Source organism: Lampetra planeri, chromosome 45, assembly GCF_965212315.1.
Source record: "Lampetra planeri chromosome 45, kcLamPlan1.2.h2, whole genome shotgun sequence".
Classification (NCBI taxonomy): Eukaryota; Metazoa; Chordata; class Hyperoartia; order Petromyzontiformes; family Petromyzontidae; genus Lampetra; species Lampetra planeri.
In genome coordinates this window covers 1400236-1423959 of record NC_136151.1, presented here as the reverse complement: position 1 = coordinate 1423959, position 23724 = coordinate 1400236, and the positions used below count along the sequence as shown (strand labels likewise).

The window sequence follows — 23724 nt, the reverse complement described above, 5'->3', positions numbered from 1 at the left end:
CATCAAGCACACACATTTGTGACACGGCGACAATCGCGACAGGGCATCGGCGTTAGTGTGGCGCAACCCCTTACGGTATGTGGTCGTGAACTGGTAGTCCTGGAGGACTTCCAACCACCGTGACAATTGGCCCGAGGGTTGGGCGACCTTTAATGAATACTGAAGCGCCGCATGGTCCGTCCGGACCGTAAAGTGACGACCATAGAGATACGGTCTAAATTGTTGTACAAAAAAAACGATAGCAAGCAACTCGCGACGGGTGACACAGTAACGCTGCTCCGCCGGCAACAAGACCCTGCTACCATAAGCGACCACCCTTTCGACTCCCCCAATGACCTGTGAGAGCACCCCCCCTATGCCCGTGTTGCTAGCATCAGTGTCCAGCAAGAAGGGACTTGCAAAGTCAGGATAACGCAAGGGCGGGGCACCCACCAAGGCGTCCCGGAGGGAGCAGAATGCGGCCTCCTCCTCCGGCCCCCATCGGAACTTAACCCCTTTCGCCGTTAGAGCATGCAAGGGTTTTGCAATGGTGGCGAAATGCTCAACAAATCGGCGGTAGTAAGAAGCAAAACCGATGAAACTGCGCACGTCCGAAACCGACGTGGGCGTTGGCCATGAATTGACACAGTCCGTCTTCGCGGGATCGGTAGAGATCCCCGAAGAATCGACAATGTGGCCCAAGTATCTCACGGACTTACGAAGAAGGTGGCATTTGGCCGGTTTAAACTTTAAATTAGCCGATCGCATGCGCAAGAACACCCCTCTCAATTGCTGGAGGTGTTCCTCAAACGTTTTACTGAAAACAATGACATCGTCCAGGTAAATCAAGCAAGTATCCCATTGCAGTCCCGAAAAAAACCAATTCCATAAGGCGCTGAAACGTCGCGGGAGCGGAGTGAAGTCCCATGGGTAACCGGTTAAACTGGAATAGGCCCCCCGGAGTCCGAAATGCTGTCTTAGGTTTAAACTCGTCGTCGAGCGGCAGCTGCCAGAATCCCGATAATAAATCAAGAGTAGAAAAATATCGCGCACCAGACAGTGCATCGAGGGATTCGTCCATTCTGGGGAGCGGATACGCGTCAGCCACAGAGATTTTATTCAGGCGACGGAAATCTACGCAAAATCGCAAGGAGCCGTCTTGCTTTTTAACCAGCACAATAGGTGCTCCCCAAGGACTGGAAGAAGGCGAAATAATGTCGGCTTGCAGCATATCGTTAACGGCCGACTGAACGTGTTCCTTTTCAGCAGGACTCAGCCGGAAGGGATTTAGCCTGACCGGTGCCGCATCGCCTGTCTCGATATGGTGACGCAACAGGTCCGTACACCCAATGTCATATTTATGCTTACTGAACACATCCGAAAATTCCATCAACAATGCACGCAGCGCACCCAACTGTACGGGTGATAAATCGTCAGAGTCCGCGCACAGCGACTCGACCCATTCAAGGTCCTCCCTCACTGGATTTTTCAGCGTCGGGTTCGGATGAACATGCGCAACCAGCCGCTCTTCCGCAGGGACCCGTGCCGCGTGAGCTAGCACAGTGCCCTGCTGAATAACGACAGGCCGCGACCCAGCGTTTAAAACCATCACGAACTGGTCCCTGTCAGCCCGAACCAAGGTGTGAGCCACCGACAAATCGAGACCTCCAACAGCCCTATTTGAAGGACCCAAAAGCATGCTCTGTTCCGAGGTCTCCCCCACCCATGGTTTCCTCAACCGGAGGGGAATTAACATCTGTGAACCCGGGGGCACGTGCACGGTCTGTGTCGCCAGCGCTTGTATCGTAGCGCACGCCGTCCGAATGTCGGTAGGGCTCGTCAAAAATGAAATACGGCGACCCGATGGTAGCTCAATGCAACGTTGATCAATGAGAATTTTAATGGGCATTTTGGCCAAAAAATCTGTGCCCAACAGACAAGGAACCGCCAATGAAGAAGAAACGAAAACGGGTCCCGATAATTTGATATCTCCAATGCAAATGGACGCCCTAATCTGACCGACAATGCCCAACGAGCCCCCATTAGCCGCGTAAAATGGCACGTCCACCGGGATCAGAGGTCGACATTGGACGGGAAGAATGTTGTAAATGAGGTCCGATATAATAGTCGCCGACGCCCCCGTGTCCACTAACACCCTGACCTCGACCCCGTCAATGAATCCCGTAACGACCGATGATCCCGCCGACGCAGCCACCATCCTGTGCCCCAACTCCGACCATTCAATGTCCCCTCGGTCCCGCACGAACCCCCCTCACCGAACCGAATCCCCGATCCCTAACCGGCTCTCCTCCGCCGCAACGCGATGGGCCATGTGTGTCGTGCGTGTGGGCCGAGCATGTGAAGCGCCGCGACTTGCCGGGGTTAGCAGGGATGACTTGGGGCCTTGGTCGTCGTCCAGCCGAGGTCCCATGGTGCGCTGACGTGGAGCGTGGCAACCGGACGCCACGTGGCCCCGGAGGCCGCAGTTGTAGCACGTGATGAGGGTCGTCGGAGATCTCGGTTGCTCCAGCTTGCGGGCAGTTCGCAGAGGCGAACGACCCCCCGATCTCCAGTCCCCCGGTCGTCCCGCGGTGAACGCCTCCTCTCGTGGGCTGACGACTTGGGGCTGAGGCCACGGCAGCATTGCAGACGACCCCCTGTTTACGTTGAAGGACCAATCACTGCCTCATAACCCCCGACCCTGCGCTGCCTCTGATCCTTCCACGTCAGCACGCGTCACCAACACACTTCAGCCAATCACTACGCGCTGGCACACAATCCCTACCCCAGCGCGTACCACCACTACACACGTAATAGCAAGACGGAAACGGTACGGAAGCATAGAACAACAATAATAAAAAAAACATCACGACCTCAGCGCCTAACACCGCATTGGGAAAAATTAACCCGTAAAAACAAAGTTTTTCATTATAAATCTCTTATATGCGTGGCGGATAGAGTCCTCTCGTCCTCTGGCTTGAGATGGCTGCCACCTAAGGGTCAGATGATTGCCTGCCACCATTAAGCAATTGGTAATTAAATATAAATTATTTTTTCCTAAAAAGTGTAAAATTTTGGGGAAAAAATTTCACAAAAATAAATTGTCACGCACAACGAGTCTGTGTGCAAAATGTCAGCTCGATTGGATCACGGGAATTGGGTTAAAAAACGACCGAAAGATGTGCACGGTCGTAAGCGTGCAAGCAAGTGAACTTAATATAAAGGATTTAAAAATAAAGTGCAAATGCATGCAATAATATATAAAAAAAGAAAAAAAATTAAGTCGTAAATAAAATAAATAATAAGTCGAGACATCGTTTACAACATAAAATTGGGTGCAAGTGGTGGGCAAGTTATCTTTGTTGGAACGACATTTGCTCCCACGCGTAATTCTGCGCTCCTTACAGGTGTAATTTTATTTGGCACACGCTGAGCCAACATATTTTTGGCCTATATGCAAGTTAACCACGCAGTGAGGGTGGCCCATGATGAAATATTCAGCATTCAAATATTCCACCTGGGAAATGTCAATCGAGATGGAACCTCTCATTAGCTAGACAATGTGTCCAGGGTGCCAATTGACTCACGGCAAACAGAAAAACAGAATGAGCATCATGAAGAATAAAATAAATGTCTTCAAAATGCAACCAATAAACCCGATTTCGAAAAAGCCTCATTCAGGAAAACAGGACTGGCTGGTTCTGCCGCTCGTACAAGCCACGCACAACGCATTCCACCCGCTGTCGCCTGAATGCAAGACTGATCCGGTTCGATGAGGAAGCCACTGGAGCTATGCACTTTTAAATACTCTTCATTGGCAGATTATTTATTTAGGACTGCTGGTTGTTCTTTTTAGTTTGTTGTCCTTCCCCCGCAGCTCCGTTTAGCAGGGTTCTCTATGTACGTTGCCAAAGAGGTTCAACATGCCTACGACTACACACTACACGCCTATACACTCACCACTGTACTAATTTCTTCAGAACTGCTATTTGTGTTTAGTTTGTTGTCCTTAAACCGCACCTACAATTCATGCAGTTCGCTACATACGGTGCCAAAGAAGTTCAACATACATACAGAAGTACACGCTGATAAACCCCTACCAACACACTCGGGGGTTGTAAAACTGCAGCTCCTGAGCCGTGTGCAGCTTTTTAAGGACCGCTTCCTGACGTTGTTTATTAAGGACCAATGCCAAGTCGCCCTCGTCAAGAAGCATAAACCATCACACAAACTCCGATCAGCAACGGCTTTTGGCTGGAAATCAAACAAAGATTGCCACCGCATTGCGCAGCACTTTTAAAATGCGCTTCTGTGGTCGCCTGGAACGCTTTTCCTTCCGACATTAGGAAGACACTGGAGATATGACTTTTAAATACCCTAGATTGAAAACTCATTCAATTAGAACTGCTTGTTGTTGTATTTAGATTGTTGTCCTTCCATTGCACCTTCGATTAGCACGGTTAGCTGCGTACGATGTGAAAGAAATTCAACACAAATACGTCTCGCATTCACATGCATTGCAGATCTTAAAATATAGGCCCCCCCCACCCCAAATTAGAAACAAACGGTTGTCATTGTTTTGGTTGCCGACTCCTGACCCAACTAGAGGTGGAGGAAATGCCTGGTTCTCTCGTGGCGGGCAAAGAGTTGGAAGAGCCAAGCCACCAACGACAAAATTTCCCCACATCTGCCGGCTGGGTCGCCCTCATCATATAGCTTCTTAGCTCAATGGGCTCGACTCAGGAAATATCTTCCTGGTTCTTATGATTGTGATGTGCGTGTGTGAGTGGGCGAGTGAATGAGTGGATGGGTGAGTAGTTAAAATGGTGGGTGAGTGAACGAGTGAGTGGCCGAGTGAGTGTGTGGGTGCGGAAGTGAGTGTTTGAGTAGGCCAGTAAGTGTGGTGTGATTGTAATTGTGCAATGCTTTGATGTTGAAATCGCGTTTGAAAAAAAAATCGTTTAATCTCAATGGACTTTACTCAGAAAAGTATCAACTTTTGGTTGTGAAGTGCGTGAGGGTGGGTTGGTGAGTTGGTTGCTATAAGTGTATGCGTGAATGGGTGAGTGAGTGTGCTAATGAGTGCCAGTGATGTTGTGAAACGCATAATTATCTTCTGACCAAGTAATGCTCGAACAAGAGCTTCCTAGCTCTACAGCTTTACTCGAGGAAATACGCTCCTGATTCTTCTGAAAAACCTTGAGCTGCCACGATGCCTGTGCATTGCACCATGCTGTACCCTCAACAAGCTGAGGAGTAGCGTGCTGTGATGTACAAAACGAACCATTTGGAGAGGGGAGGGAGGAGATGTGAAAGGATTGATGGAGGACGCGTGTGCAATAGCACGCGTACGTGGTAATATGAAACAACGCAGGTTAAATAGGCAGTGGATGTGGACGTGAATGGTCGGCAAGGAAACTTCAGTCTCAGTCAACGAGAGGGTGAGAAACGGTGAAATCGCCAACAGTGGGTGATGGAGGAAGGTAGAGTGGGTGATATATTCACACTGCAGGCAAAAGGCTCAAATTAGCATGGAACTGCAAGATAGGAGAGCGGCCTCCTATCTTACAGTTACATTCTAATTTCTCACATTAACATCACTAGCCCCGGCCACTTATTTATAACCCTTGAGCTACACCCATTTCAAACCTTTTAAAACAGTCTGCCTCAGCAGCAGACCATGCTTTCCCATCTGATGATGGACGCTTGTGTTGCGCCCGAAACTTCGTGATTTATTTTATTTTATACCTACGTGACTTTACCGAAAGAACCAAAGAGTATGGGTTCCTGCAGTCACGAAAGCTTCAAAACAAGATTATTAGAATTGTTTTTAATTATTGTACCATATTATGCCCATTGAGCCCTTTAGCTCATTTTCAGAAGTGAACTGGCCACAAATGATAGCTCAAGTAAGTGGCTTATGTGGAAATTGAATGCAGCCAAATACTCGAAACGCGTGATAGTGATTATAAATGTGGAGGGAAACCCGGAGAACCCGGAGAAAAATCCACACGACCAGTGGACGAGAGACGTGCAAACTCCAAATATACAGGCGCCAGAGTTGGGATCGAATCCACAACCTTCTGTATATCAGGGGAGGGAGATCTTGCCTCCGTGGGACCCAATCCATTGCTGTCTTACCATAGTCATTAACCTGTGTGCAGAGCTATGGAAGGATAGTTTCATCTCTCGATACTCATATCATGAATGAGCTACCACAGCTGAGTCTCACCGATTTATATGTTTTATTATTGTTTTAAACAGTAAGTTCCTTTCATATATTTTGCTCATTTAAAGGTGTTTGCAGTAACCGTGTTCACCTTGAAGCTGGTGTTTGTGCACGAAGGTCGCAGGTTCACATTCCAGGCAGTATCTCGTTATGTCAATCACGACAATGAAAGGATTTTAAGGATTTTACTTCCTTGTGCACCGTCGCTGTAAGAGAGAGTCCAGTGTCTCTCTGAGCCACACAGCGAGCGATCCGAGTGAAGCCCATGGGTCGTGGCGAGCGCGAATCCAAATGAAAGTGTGGATAGTGAGCTGAGGTGTTCCATCTGCCTGGACACGTTCGTCTCCCCCTCCACGCTGAGCTACTGCCTCCGTTCCCTGGAGGCTGCCTGGGAGACAGCGAGGAGCTTCAGCTGCCCACATTGCCAGGTGGCCTTCCCTGTCTGACCCCAGCTGAGGAGGAACGTGGCCCACGCCAACCTGGCGGAGCAGCTCAGAGTTGGAGACAGGATGGCCACGGCCGTCGTGTGTAACAACTGCGTTGACGGCCAGACTCCTGCAGTGAAGACCTGCACGAAATGCGAGACATCCTACTGTGCAGCACACTTGAGGCCTCACTTGGAGAATCCCAGGCTAAGTGACCACGTCCTGGTGGCTCCCATCGCGAATCTGGACGAGCGAAGATGCCGGCAGCACAGACAGCTCATTCTTTACTGTGAACAGGATAGGAGCCTGGTCTGCACAGTCTGCACCATCTCTGGGGAACATAGAGGGCATGAGGTCATTCCAGTAAAAAATGCACAACAGACAAAGCAGGTGAGATTTAAATCGCTGCTGTAACCCAATATCATAAAGTGTAACTACAACATTCTATTTTTCGATTTAAAGCGTTCGTGACTGCAGGGATTCATCTTATTGGTTCTTTCGGTAAAGTCACGTAGAAGGGAAATAAAAAAATAAAAAAAATAAAACATAATAAAATAATTCTCACGACGTTTCGGCCACAACGCAAGCAGCCGAAACGTCGTGAGAATTATTTTATTGTTTTACTTTTATTATTTTATTATTTCCCTTCTACGTGGCTTTACCGAAAGAACCAAGAAGATACAACATTCTTGGCGTATTTTGTTAAGATAGTCTGTATTTTATCATTTTTATTTGCATATTATTAGGTGACTCCGATTGTGTCAACATTGTGATGGTCAATTACATCACTATGGGCAACAATTATAAATCTGGCACACGAAAGACAGTCTAGATACGGAAGACGGAAATGTTGATTTGAATGGATGGAAAAGCATTGTGTTCCATGGTTTTGTTATAAGACAGAGCACTTTGTTTTATGGCTGGCAAAGATGTTAAACATAATTCACATAAGATTCATACATTTGAGAAATGTTGAGTAATGTGAGATACTTCAAACGTGAGATTCTTAAAAAGTAAACTGACCATGGACTTAAAAGAGGTAAATGGAAGGCAATTTCAGTGGGACGGTTTGATTATTTATAGGGCAGATTTTGATTTGATTTTGTGACAATGTTTGGTGTCGAAAATGAAACAATGCCACTAACCTTGGCCTCCATGTATTTAAATTACGTGACAGAACATTGGAGTGTAGTTGAACGTTGCCAAGGTGAAGCTTGGCCAACCACCAGAGTGTTTAGCCTGGCACAGTATTTTCAGGTGAAATGGGGAAACACAGTTCGGGACTAAGGTCACTTAGCCAGCAAAATGGGTGGGACTTGGCGTTGACAGAGTATCATGTTAACAGCGCTTCATCCTGCCAGTGCCAAGCCCTGCCACAGGCAATCAAATGGGGGACAGCTTAAGGCAAACATCCCAATGAAGGATATTGAAGTCAATAATCATCATCACGAATGTTTATTGTTGTTATTGTCGTTATTGCTACTGGTAATATTCCTTGTATCGTTATATAATATTGAAATTATTGTGTTTCCTGCTCCTGGCAATGTTATTTTGCATATATTTATTAGTATCATTATTATTAAAATGACTCATACCATATACACTGCATTTCTAAAAAAAAAATTAGAATGTGTACGAGTGTGCGGCTCCTGCTTGCGGGAGCAGTGGTGTCGTAGTTAACGTGCTGCGCTATGAACATGGTCACATGGCTCTCCCTACCCTGAGTTCTGTCCAACTTGTCCTGTCACACCCGAACAACAGCTCTACCAGCAACAGAGCTGTCCGTACTCCTATACCACTCTGGAACTTAGCTTGGTTTCCTTTAAGATTTTGGATTTAAGTTGTGGTCATTACCACACTGTCACGCAAAGTGTGTGCTGTAGATATATCGTGAGTTATAATTATTGGTTACGCTCGATTACATTGTTCAGCAAAACTGGAGAAAACATGAGCATGTCAGTGAGCGCCCCTCAATAAACCACGCTGTAATCCAGCCACCTACCTGAAACACGACTGTCGTGCCACCTCCTAAACACCACCTCGCAGCCTGGGAGGTTGGACGTTTCAAAGAGCGATGATTATCTCTCAGCGATCCAGGAAACCTGCCTGCATGGCTCTGGGTTAAAGACATGTGCCACATGATGATAATGTTGGGAGTAGCAAACATTATGTATTTGTCTACCTTATGTATAGGAGCTGTTCAGACTCAAGAAGATGGTCAGAGAGGAGAAGAAGAAGACGACAGCATCGCGGACACAGCAGCTCAGAGAAGCTTACCAGCATGTGCAGGTACAGAGAGATACACGCAGATACGCGCAGGTATCGACAGAGACGCATAAAATCTAGGTACATAGAGAGACATTGGCATAAGAGTGCCCATGAATATTCTGTCTAAATCTCCTTCTTTCATGCATTTCATTACTCCACGTTTTCCAAAAATACGTCACCTGCCTCTTTGAGTGGACTAAGAAGATGTGTAATATCGCACTGTGTTGTGTATCAATAGCGCGTCATCGTATCTCTGCGTAGGAGTCTCTCCGTGGGACCAAGGAGCGGATCAGCCGAGAATTTAAGCGCAGGAGGGAGCAGCTGGGGGAGGAGGAGAGGGAGGCGCTGGAGCGCGTGGACGAGGAGGGCCGCTCCGTGCTGTTCCGCATCCAGGCGGATATCGCTCGCTATGAGAGTAGAACACGGGACTTGGAGCAGGAGATCAATCAGCTGCTCACCGCCCTCAGCGAGCAGGACTCACTCTCCTTCCTGCAGGTGGCCCGACCTCCATTCACTCACGGTTTTGCTTTATCAGAGATCTATCTAGAACTAAGAAAGAGTCACCACTCTGTGAAAAATTGACATTGCAGGCAATCATATTTAAATGTTTTTCGATCTGGGTGGAAGCGGTGGTGTCTCGAAATGGAGGCGATTTTACTTCTATGTGGCACTCAAACCTGGTATATAGACGGGTGTGGGCTCGTTCCCAACCCTGACACCTGCTGTATATTTGGAGTTTGCGTATCCCTCTCACTCTGTGGTCTTGTGGATTTTCTCCAGATCATTTGTTTTTTACCTCGACACTTAGAATCAACATCACGCGTTTAGAGGATGTGGTTGCTAGTATAAATTAACACGTGATAAGCCACTTCGTTGAGCTATCATTTGTGGCCTGGTCGCTTCTGAAAAAGATCTATACAGCTCAGTGGGCCTTACCTGGTAAACAAAAAAGTTGAGTTTATTCATAGTATAAAAAACACGAGTTGTTGGACGTTATTTAACCGGTGCTGAACTCGACCTGTAAATAACATTTTGTTACTTGTGTAGTAGTACCGAATTAGGTGCACACACACGCAGCTTGGAGGCAACACTATTTATTAAACGGTAAGTAATATAACACTGTACATGAGGTGGTGACCACCTTCCTCAACTCACTAACACTCTGGAACGCGACACAGACTGGACCAGGCAGGCAACGGCCTGCCTGGCCCAGGACGACGACTCGGGACTTGACGACTCGTGATGTCTTCACTTCGGAGTACAGTACAACAGCCTAGCTCTGCGTTCACACCACGCTTATATCTGGTTTGGCGTGGCTGGCTCCGCCCCGGCGTGGCTGGCTCTCTTCAGGCCACGCCTCCCTTCCCAGGACACGCCTCACTTCCCCCACCTCCGGGAAGGTCCGGATCCCTCCACCACGTGACCCACCAGGCACCCCCTTGGGGCCCCCAGCCTTCGTACAGGCCAACACAGTAGTGACCGTTCTGTCACTACATCACCCCCCCCTGTATAAACACACAGCCGTCCCCGGCTGTAACACAACTGTGAAACATCGAAAAGGTGTGCCTCCGAACCAGCAACATCAATAAATGACCGGCGACCGATAAGAAATACAATCACGTAATATATACAGAATCGACGAGGGTAAGAGGGAACCGCATAGAAAACGGGGAATTAACAACAAATATACATGAAAACTGGCTAACCCACTTATGCTCCAGCACAGCCCCCCCCCCCCCCCCCCCGTTAGAATCACGCATGCAATGACAGTCACCCGTTAGCACCCCCCCGCCTTTCCGACGTGGCGTCACAACCAGTAGCACGCGTCGGCCATATCGGGGGGGAATTTCCATGTTACCACCCCACCGCCTTTCCGACGCGGCGTCACAACCAGTAGCACACGTCGGCCATATCGGGGGGGAATTTCCATGTTACCACCCCACCGCCTTTCCGACGTGGCGTCACAACCAGCAGCACGCGTCGGCCATATCGGTGGGATTTTAACCCAGTCTCTCTCCAAGACTCGCATCGCAGCATATAGCTGTACCGACCGAGCTGAGACGACCCAGTCTCTCTCCAAGACTCGCATCGCAGCATATAGCTGTACCGACCAAGCTGAGACGACCCATCGTTCACTCACTGCACAACATGCACCCTAACTGAGGGATACAGTCTCAACGTAACAGGACAACTCCACCTGAACCTTACGAATCTCCAGCCCACTGTTTCAACGCGCCTCGGAGGGTCTCAACCTCCGAGCCGTCAGGTCAAGCTGTCATCCATAGCATGACGGGACCACACTCCCCGAGCCATGTGAGCGCACAGCCCACTAGGCTAGACAAGCCACGGAGTGTCTCGATCTCCGGGCTGTCAGGTCAAGCCGTCAGCCATTGCATGACGGGACCACACTCCCCGAGCCATGTGAGCGCACAGCCCACTAGGCTAGACAAGCCACGGAGTGTCTCGATCTCCGGGCTGTCAGGTCAAGCCGTCAGCCATTGCATGACGGGACCACACTCTCCGAGCCATGTGAGCACACAGCCCACTAGGCTAGACATGCCACGGAGTGTTTCAATCTCCGGGCTGTCAGGTCAAGCCGTCAGACACAGCATGACGGGACCACACTCTCCGAGCCCTGTGAGCGCACAGCCCACTAGGCTAGACATACCACGGAGTGTTTCAATCTCCGGGCTGTCAGGTCAAGCCGTCAGCCATTGCATGACGGGACCACAACGTTCATGTTAGACACGCAACACTCACTGGGCCATCCTGGTCAGGACCTGCGCCCCAAGATAGGTGACAGCCAGCAGCACAATTCCAAATCCCTGGCAGCATGTCACCATCGCAATTTAACACCATCACAACACATACAATTTGAATTATGATCCCCCACAGAACTGATCCAATGCCGAACAGGTACGCACAATTTGTGACGATCCCGAATATTCAATGGTCACAACAATACACCTCACATCCCGTATCCGTACACATCATCTCCGAGACTCGCATTGCAGCATGCAGCTGTACCAACCGAGTGGAGAGAGCAACGCAATTTGACGGCAATTAACGGAAACGTACCCCCGATCGATGTAGAACACAAGGGGCATTCCCGCACAAAAGACATCATCTGTGCAACAATGGACAGGAACCAACCAGTGAGTTTGAAACAAACCGAACCTGTCATTTCAAAATCCCCTTCAACATTAACCATGGGACTCAGGGCATTCGAATTTTGAGAGCAAAAAAACTATACACAAACCCCAAGAATCGCCGAATTGATTAATACAGTATATGCAGTATACGGAAGTTCGTACAGTAAATTGTTTGGCACAATGCTCCATCCAGTCCCCACATGGCAACACACACAATCAATACTCCAGACAATCCGTACATAGTAAATAATCACAAGCAAGTACCCAACAGTCCCTACACTGTTAACAATTCCAAGCAAAGCTCCATACGGTCTGTACCTTGGCAACAATGACGATCAAAGTTTCTTACAGTTACACGTGACAATCACGAGCGAAACTCCATACAGTATACACAATAACAATGGCGATTTCGCAACAAAACGATGTAACAACACGAGTCGTTAACACGGCAACCTACAGCATATCATAGGAGCTCGGGACACCAACAACGAATTAATCATTAACTACACCCAGAAGATACCGATCTCGACGCCGTATTTAACCGTCCGCGAGGAACACAAAACCGGAGAGTCAAACTGAAAAAGTCCCTCCCAGCAGTGTCTCCAACGTCGAACCCCTCTCTTCAACCACGGGCCCCTCTCGCTCTCACCACCGATGCCCTCCCCCGCTCTTCTTACTTCAATGTGGGGAGGGAGGCCCGTAATCACAGGGCTGCAGCGGCGCGCCGCCAGGCCGGCGCAGCACACAAGGCGCAAAAGGCGGGAACGCCGCCATCGCGAAAACACTGCCGCGGTGAAAATGGCGGGAACGCCGCTGTGGGAAGTGCGGGAACGCCGGCACCGCCGAAACGGCGCGAACGCCACAGCTGCGTCATCTTGCAATTTCGCCATCACTCACCAACACCCGGCTACTCCCTTGCCACCAGCAGCTGGTCGAGTTGACGAGCGACGTCGCTCCAACTCGCCGTCGATGGCGACCAGCCCGGGCTCGCAGCCTCCTCCCATGCAGGCTGCAGTCGCCCATCCCCCGGGGCACATCACCGGGGCCCCGGACTCCGGGGTCGTCGCAGGGAGAGGCCAGGTGCAACCCACACCGTCCATCCGCACCTCCGGTTGGGTCTTGCACTCCGCTGCCAGCTTTTACACCATGGCAGCGAAGGGTACAGCTTCTTCAAATTAATCAGCGAAAGTTCGATGACCACTTCTACACCAAATGTAGTAGTACCGAATTAGGTGCACACACACGCAGCTTGGAGGCAACACTATTTATTAAACGGTAAGTAATATAACACTGTACATGAGGTGGTGACCACCTTCCTCAACTCGCTAACACTCTGGAACGCGACACAGACTGGACCAGGCAGGCAACGGCCTGCCTGGCCCAGGACGACGACTCGGGACTTGACGACTCGTGATGTCTTCACTTCGGAGTACAGTACAACAGCCTAGCTCTGCGTTCACACCACGCTTATATCTGGTTTGGCGTGGCTGGCTCCGCCCCGGCGTGGCTGGCTCTCTTCAGGCCACGCCTCCCTTCCCAGGACACGCCTCACTTCCCCCACCTCTGGGAAGGTCCGGATCCCTCCACCACGTGACCCGCCAGGCACCCCCTTGGGGCCCCCAGCCTTCGTACAGGCCAACACAGTAGTGACCGTTCTGTCACTACACTTGTTAAATTCCGTCCGTGTCCAGTTAAGAGAGCCGTGTTTTTCACCATTCTCAGATTGGAGGTATTTGTTAATTCTCTGATGTCGTGCTACACTGTGGACAGCAGGTGATTGTGCGGAGGAGGAGCATCTACTCAGGATGTCAATGTTAATGTGAAATGTGGGGTTGTGTTTTTCAGGATCCCGTGCATGAGAATCTCAGGTCAGTGCCAACCCAGACTCAAACTACTGTCTGCCACCTGGTGGACAAATAAGTGATCGGTCGTGATGTGCTTCCTAATACACTCCATTCGATGCAGTTGCATTCCATATTTGCCATGGGTAGAGATAATTGACCCTCATTTGTCTACGTGTCTCGTGCATGTCTATAGGGACATGGACCCTCATTAGACTCCGTGTGTCCCGTGCTGTGTGAGTGCAGAAGCTCCGACTCACAGGGAATCCAGGATGCCCCTCCTCCCACATTCAGTCACCAAGAGCTCACAGAGGTCATCTCTCTAGGAGGAGTGAATACAAAGCTCATTGCTCTCGTGTGTGAGTCTCTCTGCGCTGCATACTGATCTCTGTCAACATAATTAATGACAAACACAATGTTCCAGAAAGGCACTGCTGGGTAGGCTGGTGACCTTTGTTAAGACAGGTGACATAGCATTGGGGAATGTATCTTCAAAAAATATTTGTATTTTACCAGGTAAGGCCTATTGAGCTATTTAGCGCTTTTTCAGAAGCCGCCTGGCCACAAATGATAGCTCAACGAATTGGATTATCACTTGGAAATGTATAATATCAGTCAAATAATCTAAACGCGTGACATTGATGTATACTCATGTTGATTCTAAATGTGGAGCAAACAACCGGAGGACCTAGAGAAAAATCCACGCGACCACGGGGAGAGACACACAAACTCCAAATATACAGCAGGCATCATCAGTCAAATGCACGACCTCCTGCACATCAGGCGGATCTAGAGTAAGCCTAGTGAGAAATACAGAAAAATACAAAGTTTCCCCGTATAACCTTAACAGACTATTGGGGCAAGTCTTGTTAGCGAGCACCTATACAGGCCGGCACCGCACACGAGAAAGTGGGTGGCCAGCACCACGCCCTGCCGCTTTTGTCTCCCCTGCAACAAATGTTTACATATCACGCCAGCAGAGGGCAGTGTAGTATAATTCATTGTTGTATTGTACCTCTATGCTTCTATGGTTATGATCCCAACCTTCACCAACGAAAACTGACAAGAGTGGTAACGTATGGGCAAATAACCCCCATGACCTGCACAGGGTGGAGAGGCCCTCATCAAGCATTGGATTGACAAAATGTCTGTGCGAGGCTGTGGTGACTATTGTACAAATGCCGTGTTTATAAAGAGATGCTACAAGAGTGGCATTGACATCGTCGTGCTGGTATCATCACCAATGTTCATTACTATGGCACACACATTCATAGTTCTATTAGTATTATTAATAATAATCATATTCGTAAGTATTTGTGTGTACATACTAGTATGCATTTGTTATGCATGTTATACTAATTGTGCATCTGTTACGTATGAGATGTATTATTTATTGCATTATTGCCATAACATAAATGATAATACAATACACAATGTGTTTTTCGACATTATCCATGCAATGCTTGTGTTGCTACTCGCCTTGCTGTGACTGATATGCGAGCGTTGTCGCTCTCGTCACCACAGATGGACGCTCACCGACTCTGGACACAAACTCAGCCCACGACAAACTTCAGATTTCCTCGGATCTCAGAACGGTGACGTGGAACGACATCTCCCAGGGTCGCCCCCACCACCCACACCGGTTTGATTGGTATCCACAAGCCCTGTGCTTTGAGATCTTCTCATCGGGTCAGCACTATTGGGAGGTGGACGTGGGGAGCGTGGAGTCATGGTGTCGGATTGGAGTCGCATACGGGACGATCCCACGGAGAGGGGGTGGTGCTGAGTGCAGCCTGGGAGGGAGTGACGACTCCTGGAGTCTACAGAAACGTAACAACAGCTTCTTCGTGTGGCAGGGCGGGGTGAAGATCTCACTATCGGTGCCAGAACCTCCACGGAGAGTCGGAGTTCATCTGGACTGGGACGCGGGCCTCCTGTCGTTTTACGACGCCGACTCCATGACGCTGTTACACTCAGTTCGCCAAACCTTCACTCAGCCCCTACAGCCTGGACTGTGGGTGGGGGTTGGTAGCACAGTGACGATTGTGGATCTGAGTCGTTAACATGAACGCCGTAGAGAGCAGACACCACGACACACGACGCTCGCCACCGTCATCACCATTACACGCAGTGCCACGCCCCTGACTGGTAGATGGGCGTCAGTGGTTAGGAGTGCCGAGGGTCTGCATTAGAATGTGGGTGAGTGTAAATTCCTCGCAACCTTCTGGAGCAAGAATTGGCAACCAAACTAACAAGAAAAGCCATTTTATTTACGAATTCGGTCAAAAAACCCATCACTATTTCAGGAGCCACAATGCACGTGATAAATACGAGATGGTGGTCCTTAATAAATAACGTCACGGAGCAGTCCTTGAAGAGCCGCATGCGGCTCCAGAGTCGCAGGTTGCTGACCCCTGTCCTAAGGGGTGATAAAATAACAACCACCCTGTGTGTGGCGCTAAAATAGATGTATTCACCCTGCCAGAAGAGTGTGATTAGAGTGTAGGGGTGTAAGTATTATATTATCAATGGTGAACTGGGATGTGCTTATACAGCGGTGATGTAACGCATTGTGGGAGAAATACAATAAAAATAGAAATTTTAATAAAAATAAATGTAAACGTACTAAAATAGCATTGTAATGCTTGTATCGTTAATACTGAAATAAAAATATGAAACACAAATAATAATTTCGTTTTATGTAGCGTTATTCATGCTCATTTTTTCCCACAACGCTGTGCATTAATTAAATATGACGACCAAATACTACATTCAGCAACTACCAAACAAATTCAATATAAAAATGAATAAGCAAATAAAGAAATGTCACCACAAAAAAAGGCACTAACAATAACAATCTAACTATTTTCGACTTCATCTAATAAAAAAACCTTTATTATGAATAATATTGGGTCGCGAAAGCCTACGTGTTAAACTTCTTCAAATTATCTGCTGCTGTATTATCGGCGTGGTGATGTCACCACGCATGCTTTGTGCGCCGTGACGTCACCACGCACGTTCCCGGCACGGTGACATCACCCCTCAGCAGCTGGTCGAGGAATTCTCATCCTCCTTGCCCAGCGCCAAACTCATCCACTCCCTCGCTGGTCCAACACTACTGGACATCTTTGAAACATTGCTTTATAGCTCATCGGATCCCTCCTGCAGTATAAATAAATATTCAGAAAACAAAACGATATTCTGCCTTCCCGCCACTGGGGATTCCCTGCATTGTAAACAAGGCCCGTGAGTCGAGACCATTCCCAGAAGAGACATCGCTGATGAGCCATGTGGACGCTCTCTTGAAGGCTGCCACCTCAGAGCCTGGCATCGTCAACAACGAGAGTGGGCATAGCGGGTGGAGAGAATTTAGTTCTGTGACTCCACACCACACGGTTACAACCCGCTAACACGTGAGAAAGCTATTTTTTTTACTATACTTCACCACGCTTGTCAGTGCGGGATGGGGAAGGCGAGAAGTGTAGATGTTGGAGCGCAGTACAGCTCAACTGCACCATCCTCTATGGCAGGGGTACGTGGCAATGTCCCAGGGGGTACGTGAGGTCATTTATAAAGGTGTGAAATTACATCACACATGAAAGTCATTGGTGAATAATCACGTATGAATCTGCGAAAATAAAATAACTATGATAACATTTAAATCCATATGGTAACCGACAACGATATAGTAGACCTTTCTAAACTCATTAATTGCAAACAATATGGTTGTCAAGAGTAACCAGCAGAGCACGAACAAATTACTCCATGCATGTGTAGTGTAATAGCACCGGCTGGTGGACAACGGCGGCAACTGTGGTGGACAGACAGTGCACACGCCAGTGAGCGTGTGCACGGGTGTGTTGGCAGAGCAGAGGAACTAGGGCAAGGGTCACAAAGGACCCCATCTGGAAAACCCTGTAACCTGCTTGTGGGTTCGAGAAGGGAGGCGCGGCCAGGGCGGGGCCAGGCCGTGCTGGTAGGATAAAAGGAGCCGAGAGCGGGAGCTCGAGGCTGCCGGTTCTGGGATATGACTCATCTCGACGTTGCTGTCGTCTCGTCGACGTCGTCGCTGCCGTCTTCGCTAGATATTGTGCTTCCAAAAAATGTGTGCTTGGCTGTATCAGTCAGCACCGTCAGTGTTAGACTGCTAGCATTGTGTATAGGCTAGGCTAAGCGACTGTAGAGAGTGTGTAGATGAGACCATGAATGTTACTAAATAAAGAAGGTGCCTCCTACAAACATTGTCTCCAAATAACTGACACTAAACATGCAGACAGTACGTTGAATTTTGTTTTATTTACTTGCAGGTGTAAGTACCCTGAGAAAATAGCATAAAATAGCAAAGCTGTCTCATCCAGCTCTGGAGGATAGGAGACACGCAGGGATTAGTTGAGAGGAGGGGGGAGAAGGACATGATGGCGGCCGATACTGGGAGCTGATGTGGTGCCACGGCCTCGAAGCAACTCTGTAAGCGCCGCAACTCCCCCCTGGCCCCCACCCTGAGTTCACACACACAGTGCACACACATAGAGTCCTCGCGGGGGATTTCCTGGCACAATAGGTTTTAATCCGAAGGGTCCCTAGGAGGAAAGTCCCACGGTCTCCCGGTGCTAGGAGATTAGCCGACCCTCACAGGACAGGTCACATTGCGGTGCCCCTGAGTTGGCTTAAAATTGTATGGGCACCAAAAGGTTCACCGGGCCAGCCGCATTGAGTCATACACGACATCGGGGGGGGGGGGGGGGGGCTGGGGTGGTATATTAAGCTAGAAGAGCAGACCATGAGGTCAGGGGATTGCAGAGCCACGACCCCCCCCAACCACCATACCGAATACACACTCGCAGGGTGTGTATTCGCCAGCCGGGCATCCTTCCAGATTGACCAGAGTGAGTATCAAATTAATGAGAACGGATGGACAGACAATGGGTTGCAGAAGCACCACCGCAGCGCTCCATGTCAGAGAAAAAAAATGGGCGATAATCACAGGTAGGCACCAGTGGCGGCTTGTCAATAGAGGGCGCTGGGGCGCTGCCCCCATCAAGATTCAAGAAATATACATATACAAAAATTATATAAAAATACATGAATAAAATATTTTTTTCATACGATGTGCCGGCTGGTAGTAAGAAAAGCATCAGCATTTAATAAAAACTGGCTTTAATCGGTCAACTATTTTCTATGTTTTTCAATGTGTTTCATGCGGGACGCCGGACAAATGGATGTCTATGTGAGACTTTAAATTTTCGGACAGCATGTGACCTGAAGCTGGTCTCTAATTGGTTTCTTAAAGATTCTCCTCAGGGCGCAAGTCGTTGCGTCCCTGGCCAATCAGAATTGGATACATGTTATTTTATCCAATCTGATTGGTTCTCGTCACCTGTCATTCAACTTTACGCTCTGGGCCATTACTGCGAGTGCGCAGGCGACACCACTTCGACACTTGCTAGGCTGATCAAATTTTTTGTGTAAACAATGGCAGCAGTTCATCCAAATTCTGTAATTTATTTACAAAAAAACCCTTTCACAAGGCTTTCGCTGGAAGAAATAAAAAAGATAAAGGATCTCGGACCGGACCAACCCGATTTACAAATCCAGCAGCAGGCCAGTGACAGAGGACGAAGCTACACACGAAGCTTCACCCGCGCTTGTTATGAGAAACGGAGGTGGCTGGCTGGATGTGATGTTAGCAATTCTCTTTTTTGTTTTCCCTGTCTTTTATTTCAAAGTGTCGGCACTGAAGTTTTGTGGACAACGACGGCGGTAAGAGACCTCAAACATCTCTCTGACAAATGCAAACGTCATGAAAGTAGCCGCAGCCATATTGATAATAGCATGAAACTAACGTTTTTGGGCAGAGTTAGCATTGCTGAACAACTAGATGAAGGCTACAGGATTGGCATTAGAAGGCACAACGAAGAGGTGACAAAAAATCGACACATACTGTCCAGGATAATAGACTGTGTGAAATTTTGTGGAGCATTTGAGTTGGCGTTACGTGGCCATGATGAGAGTGAGAGCTCAGATAACCCCGGTATATTTCGCGGGTTGGTGGATTTTGTTGCCTCTCTTGATGGAGCATTGAAAGAGCACCTTGACAGTGCTACTGTATTTAAGGGAACGTCGAAAACTATACAAAACGAGCTACTGGACTGTATGTTGTCTGTTACAAGAGAAGAAATAATCAAAGAAGTCCAGACAAGTAGTTTTTTATCAATCCAGGCAGATGAAACAACAGATATTGCCACACAGTCCCAACTTGTGCTTGTGCTGCGCTACATCGACGACAAAAATAACGTGCAGGAAAGATTTTTTGAGTTCATCCCTCTGCAGTCAGCTACAGCTGAGTCCATTGCTACTGCACTAAAAGAGCGTCTTGCTTCTATCCTTCCTAAGGATCAGAAAAGTAAGCTCATCTGCCAGGCATATGATGGGGCCAGCGTGATGAGCGGTGCCACTGCAGGTGTTCAGAGAAAAATACAAGATGTGTACCCAAATGCCCACTACATCCACTGCTACGCACATCAGCTCAACCTGATAATGCAACAGGCCACGTCTCACATATCCAAGACGAGAATATTTTTTTCTAACATTGGTGGATTTGCCAGCTTTTTTTCTAAGTCACCCAAGCGGACATGTTTTCTGGATAAAGTGGTTGCCCATAGACTGCCAAGATCCAGCAACATCAGATGGAACTTTCATAGCCGTGCCATTAATACTGTTTTTGAGCACAAAGAGGATCTCATTCACTGTTTTGAGAGCATACAAGACTCAGGTGACTTCGACCCCAATACTGTCAGAGAAGCAGGAGCCCTGGCAATGCTACTGGAGGATGAGGATTTTAAGTTCTTTCTGGAACTTTATCACCACATCATGCCACATGTAGACTTCCTCTATGCCAAGCTCCAGAAAAAGAACATTGATTCAGTCCATATCAAAGTGAGCATCCAACAGTTCCAACAAGAAATACAAAAGATCAGGTAACTTTATTCCTGTAATATGATCATTATTTGCTTTCTCTTTCATTTTTAACTCTCTTTATCCTTTGCCAAAATTATAATAAATTATCTGTGTCCTTTGCAGAAACTCTCTCCACTCCTTTGGTGAGCAAAGCAGTGGTTCTCGTCCAACAAAGAGGCGCCGGGCGCTCAGTTCGGAAGACCGTGAAAGGATTGCAGCAGAGGTGAGTTTGTTATAGAAATCAGTCAAAATACCATTTTACATTATTGTTGTGCTGCAGAGATGTCCTGCCTACATATCATATTCTACAGACTCAAGAAAACATTTTTAGTTTGGTATAAATCCTAACAAAAATCTTAATTTTAATATACAATAGCATCCCAAAAAAAATAAATTGGCAACATAAAAATAAATGATGAAATGAAATTTGAAGCCACCAAAAACTACAGTCTTGTATGGGCCAAAAACTCAAATGGCTCTATTTTTCTTTTGAAAGTAATTGCAACTGTGACAATTAGTGGTCTACTCCAGGCTACTACCTTACATTTATATATCTACTAGCTGTACTACCCGGCTTCGCCCGGGACTTGTATCCACCACGGCCGGCCGCCTTTGTCTCCCCAGTGGCGATGTTAATACGCCACACCAGTTACTCGTTTTGAGGCTGAGTCCGTCCCTCACCACTCTCCCTCCCTCACCACTGTCCCTCCCTCAGCACTCTCCCTCCCTCAGCACTCTCCCTCCCTCACCACTCTCCCTCCCTCACCACTGTCCCTCCCTCACCACTCACGGCCGGCCGCCTTTGTCTCCCCAGTGGCGATGTTAATACGCCACACCAGTTACTCGTTTGAGGCTGAGTCGACCTAGGGGAGGTTCAAATAATCTTGACCGGTGGTGGCCATGAGCGGGAATCGAACTCGGTTCGCCGGGTTGGTAGCGCAGCGTAGCGTTAACCACTACACCCACCGCTCCTCACACACGACACACGCACAGACACACACACAGACACACACACATAGACACACGCAGACACACACAGACAGACACAGACAGACACACACACACAGACACACAGACAGCACGCTAAGCACTACACTACCGCTCCCCACACACCACACACGCACACACACAGACACACACACATACACACACACACAGACACACACACACACAGACACAGACAGCACGCTAAGCACTACATTACCGTTCCCCCTACACAACACACGCGCGCGCGTCCATAGGTACACATACACGCGCTTGCTGCAGACACACACGACTTTCAGGGTGCTAACGGCAGTAAACGACTGAAATAATAAAGCGGCAATGCTGCGCGAGGAACGCCTTAGACCTGCAACACATTTGTGTAATGCGAGCGTAAACACACAAACACATACAAACACATACACACACATACATACACACACATACACACAAACACATACATACACACACATACATACACAGAGACATACACAGAAACACACACATACATACAAACAAACACATACACAATACACACACACATACATGCAGACACACAGACACACACATAACACACATACAAACACACACATACACACACATACATACACACACATACATACACACAAACACATACACACACATACATACACACATACATACAGACACACAGACATACACATAAACACATACACATGACCCGGCTTCGCCCGGGATTTGGATCCACCCCGCCCGGCCGCCTTTGTCTCCCCAGTGGCGATGTTAATACGCCACACCAGTTACTCGTTTGAGGCTGAGTCGACCTAGGGGAGGTTAAAATAATCGTCACCGGTGGTGGCCGTGAGCGGGAATCGAACTCGGTTCGCCGGGTTGGTAGCGCAGCGTAGCGTTAACCACTACACCCACCGCTCCTCACACACCACACACGCACAGACACACACACAGACACACACAGACACACACAGACAGACACAGACAGACACACACACACACAGACACACAGACAGCACGCTAAGCACTACACTACCGCTCCCCACACACCACACACGCACAGACACACACACAGACACACACACACAGACACACACACAGACACCACGCTAAGCACTACACTACCGTTCCCCCTACAGAACACACGCGCGCGCGCATCCATAGGTACACATACACGCGCTTGCTGCAGACAGACACGACTTTCAGGGTGCGTACGGCAGTAAACGACTGAAATAATAAAGCGGCAATGTTGCGCGAGGAACGCCTTAGACCTGCAACACATTTGTGTAATGCGAGCGTAAACACACAAACACATACAAACACATACACACACATACATACACACACATACACACAAACACACACATACATACACACAGACATACACATACACACAAACACACACATACATACACACAAACACATACACAATACTATGGGAACCTCATTTGCCAGTAAAAATATGATAATTGGTTCTTTACCCTTCTATCTGGCAACAAAACTGACACCTTTTTACAAGGAGTCATGTTTGCATAGACCGCAATACCTGCAGTCATAATACAAACAAAAGAACATGACTCTGATAATGTGCACTGTCCTTGAAGTTGATTGGTCCACACCCGAGACAGCTTTCCTTAGAGCCTAGTCTCATATGGGTTGGACCAGATGACGCCAAAAGGCGCACAACTCAAGGACAATGCACCATCAGAGTATGAGAGCTCGGGGCAAGCATCTACACTATGGGAACCTCATTTGCCAGTAAAAATATGATATTATTTGTTTCTTTCGGTTAAGTCACGTCTAAAGATAAAATAATAAATTAAATTAAATCATAGAATACGACGTTTCGATTGCAACACAAGCAATCATCATCAGGTATAATGAAATAGCGACATAAAATC

General features: G+C 48.1%; 1 protein-coding gene across 1 annotated transcript; it reads left to right on the top strand.

Annotated features, from left to right (window-relative positions):
* Positions 1 to 6216: 6216 nt before the first annotated feature.
* LOC144732979 (nuclear factor 7, brain-like) lies at positions 6217 to 16569 on the top strand. Its single transcript, XM_078614648.1, has 6 exons — positions 6217 to 7023; positions 8827 to 8922; positions 9163 to 9396; positions 13899 to 13921; positions 14141 to 14253; positions 15419 to 16569. The coding sequence occupies exons 1-6, from the start codon at positions 6718 to 6720 to the stop codon at positions 15955 to 15957; spliced, it is 1311 nt and encodes a 436-aa protein (XP_078470774.1). The 5' UTR covers positions 6217 to 6717; the 3' UTR covers positions 15958 to 16569.
* The last annotated feature ends 7155 nt before the right edge of the window (positions 16570 to 23724 follow it).

Excerpts from the sequence above, each read along its gene's own strand:
- LOC144732979 (XM_078614648.1), top strand. The coding sequence starts at position 6,718 with ATGGCCACGGCCGTCGTGTGTAACAACTGCGTTGACGGCCAGACTCCT. Across the intron at positions 7,024-8,826 it reads ATGCACAACAGACAAAGCAG|GAGCTGTTCAGACTCAAGAA; the intron begins GTGAGATTTAAA and ends CCTTATGTATAG. Across the intron at positions 8,923-9,162 it reads AAGCTTACCAGCATGTGCAG|GAGTCTCTCCGTGGGACCAA; the intron begins GTACAGAGAGAT and ends ATCTCTGCGTAG.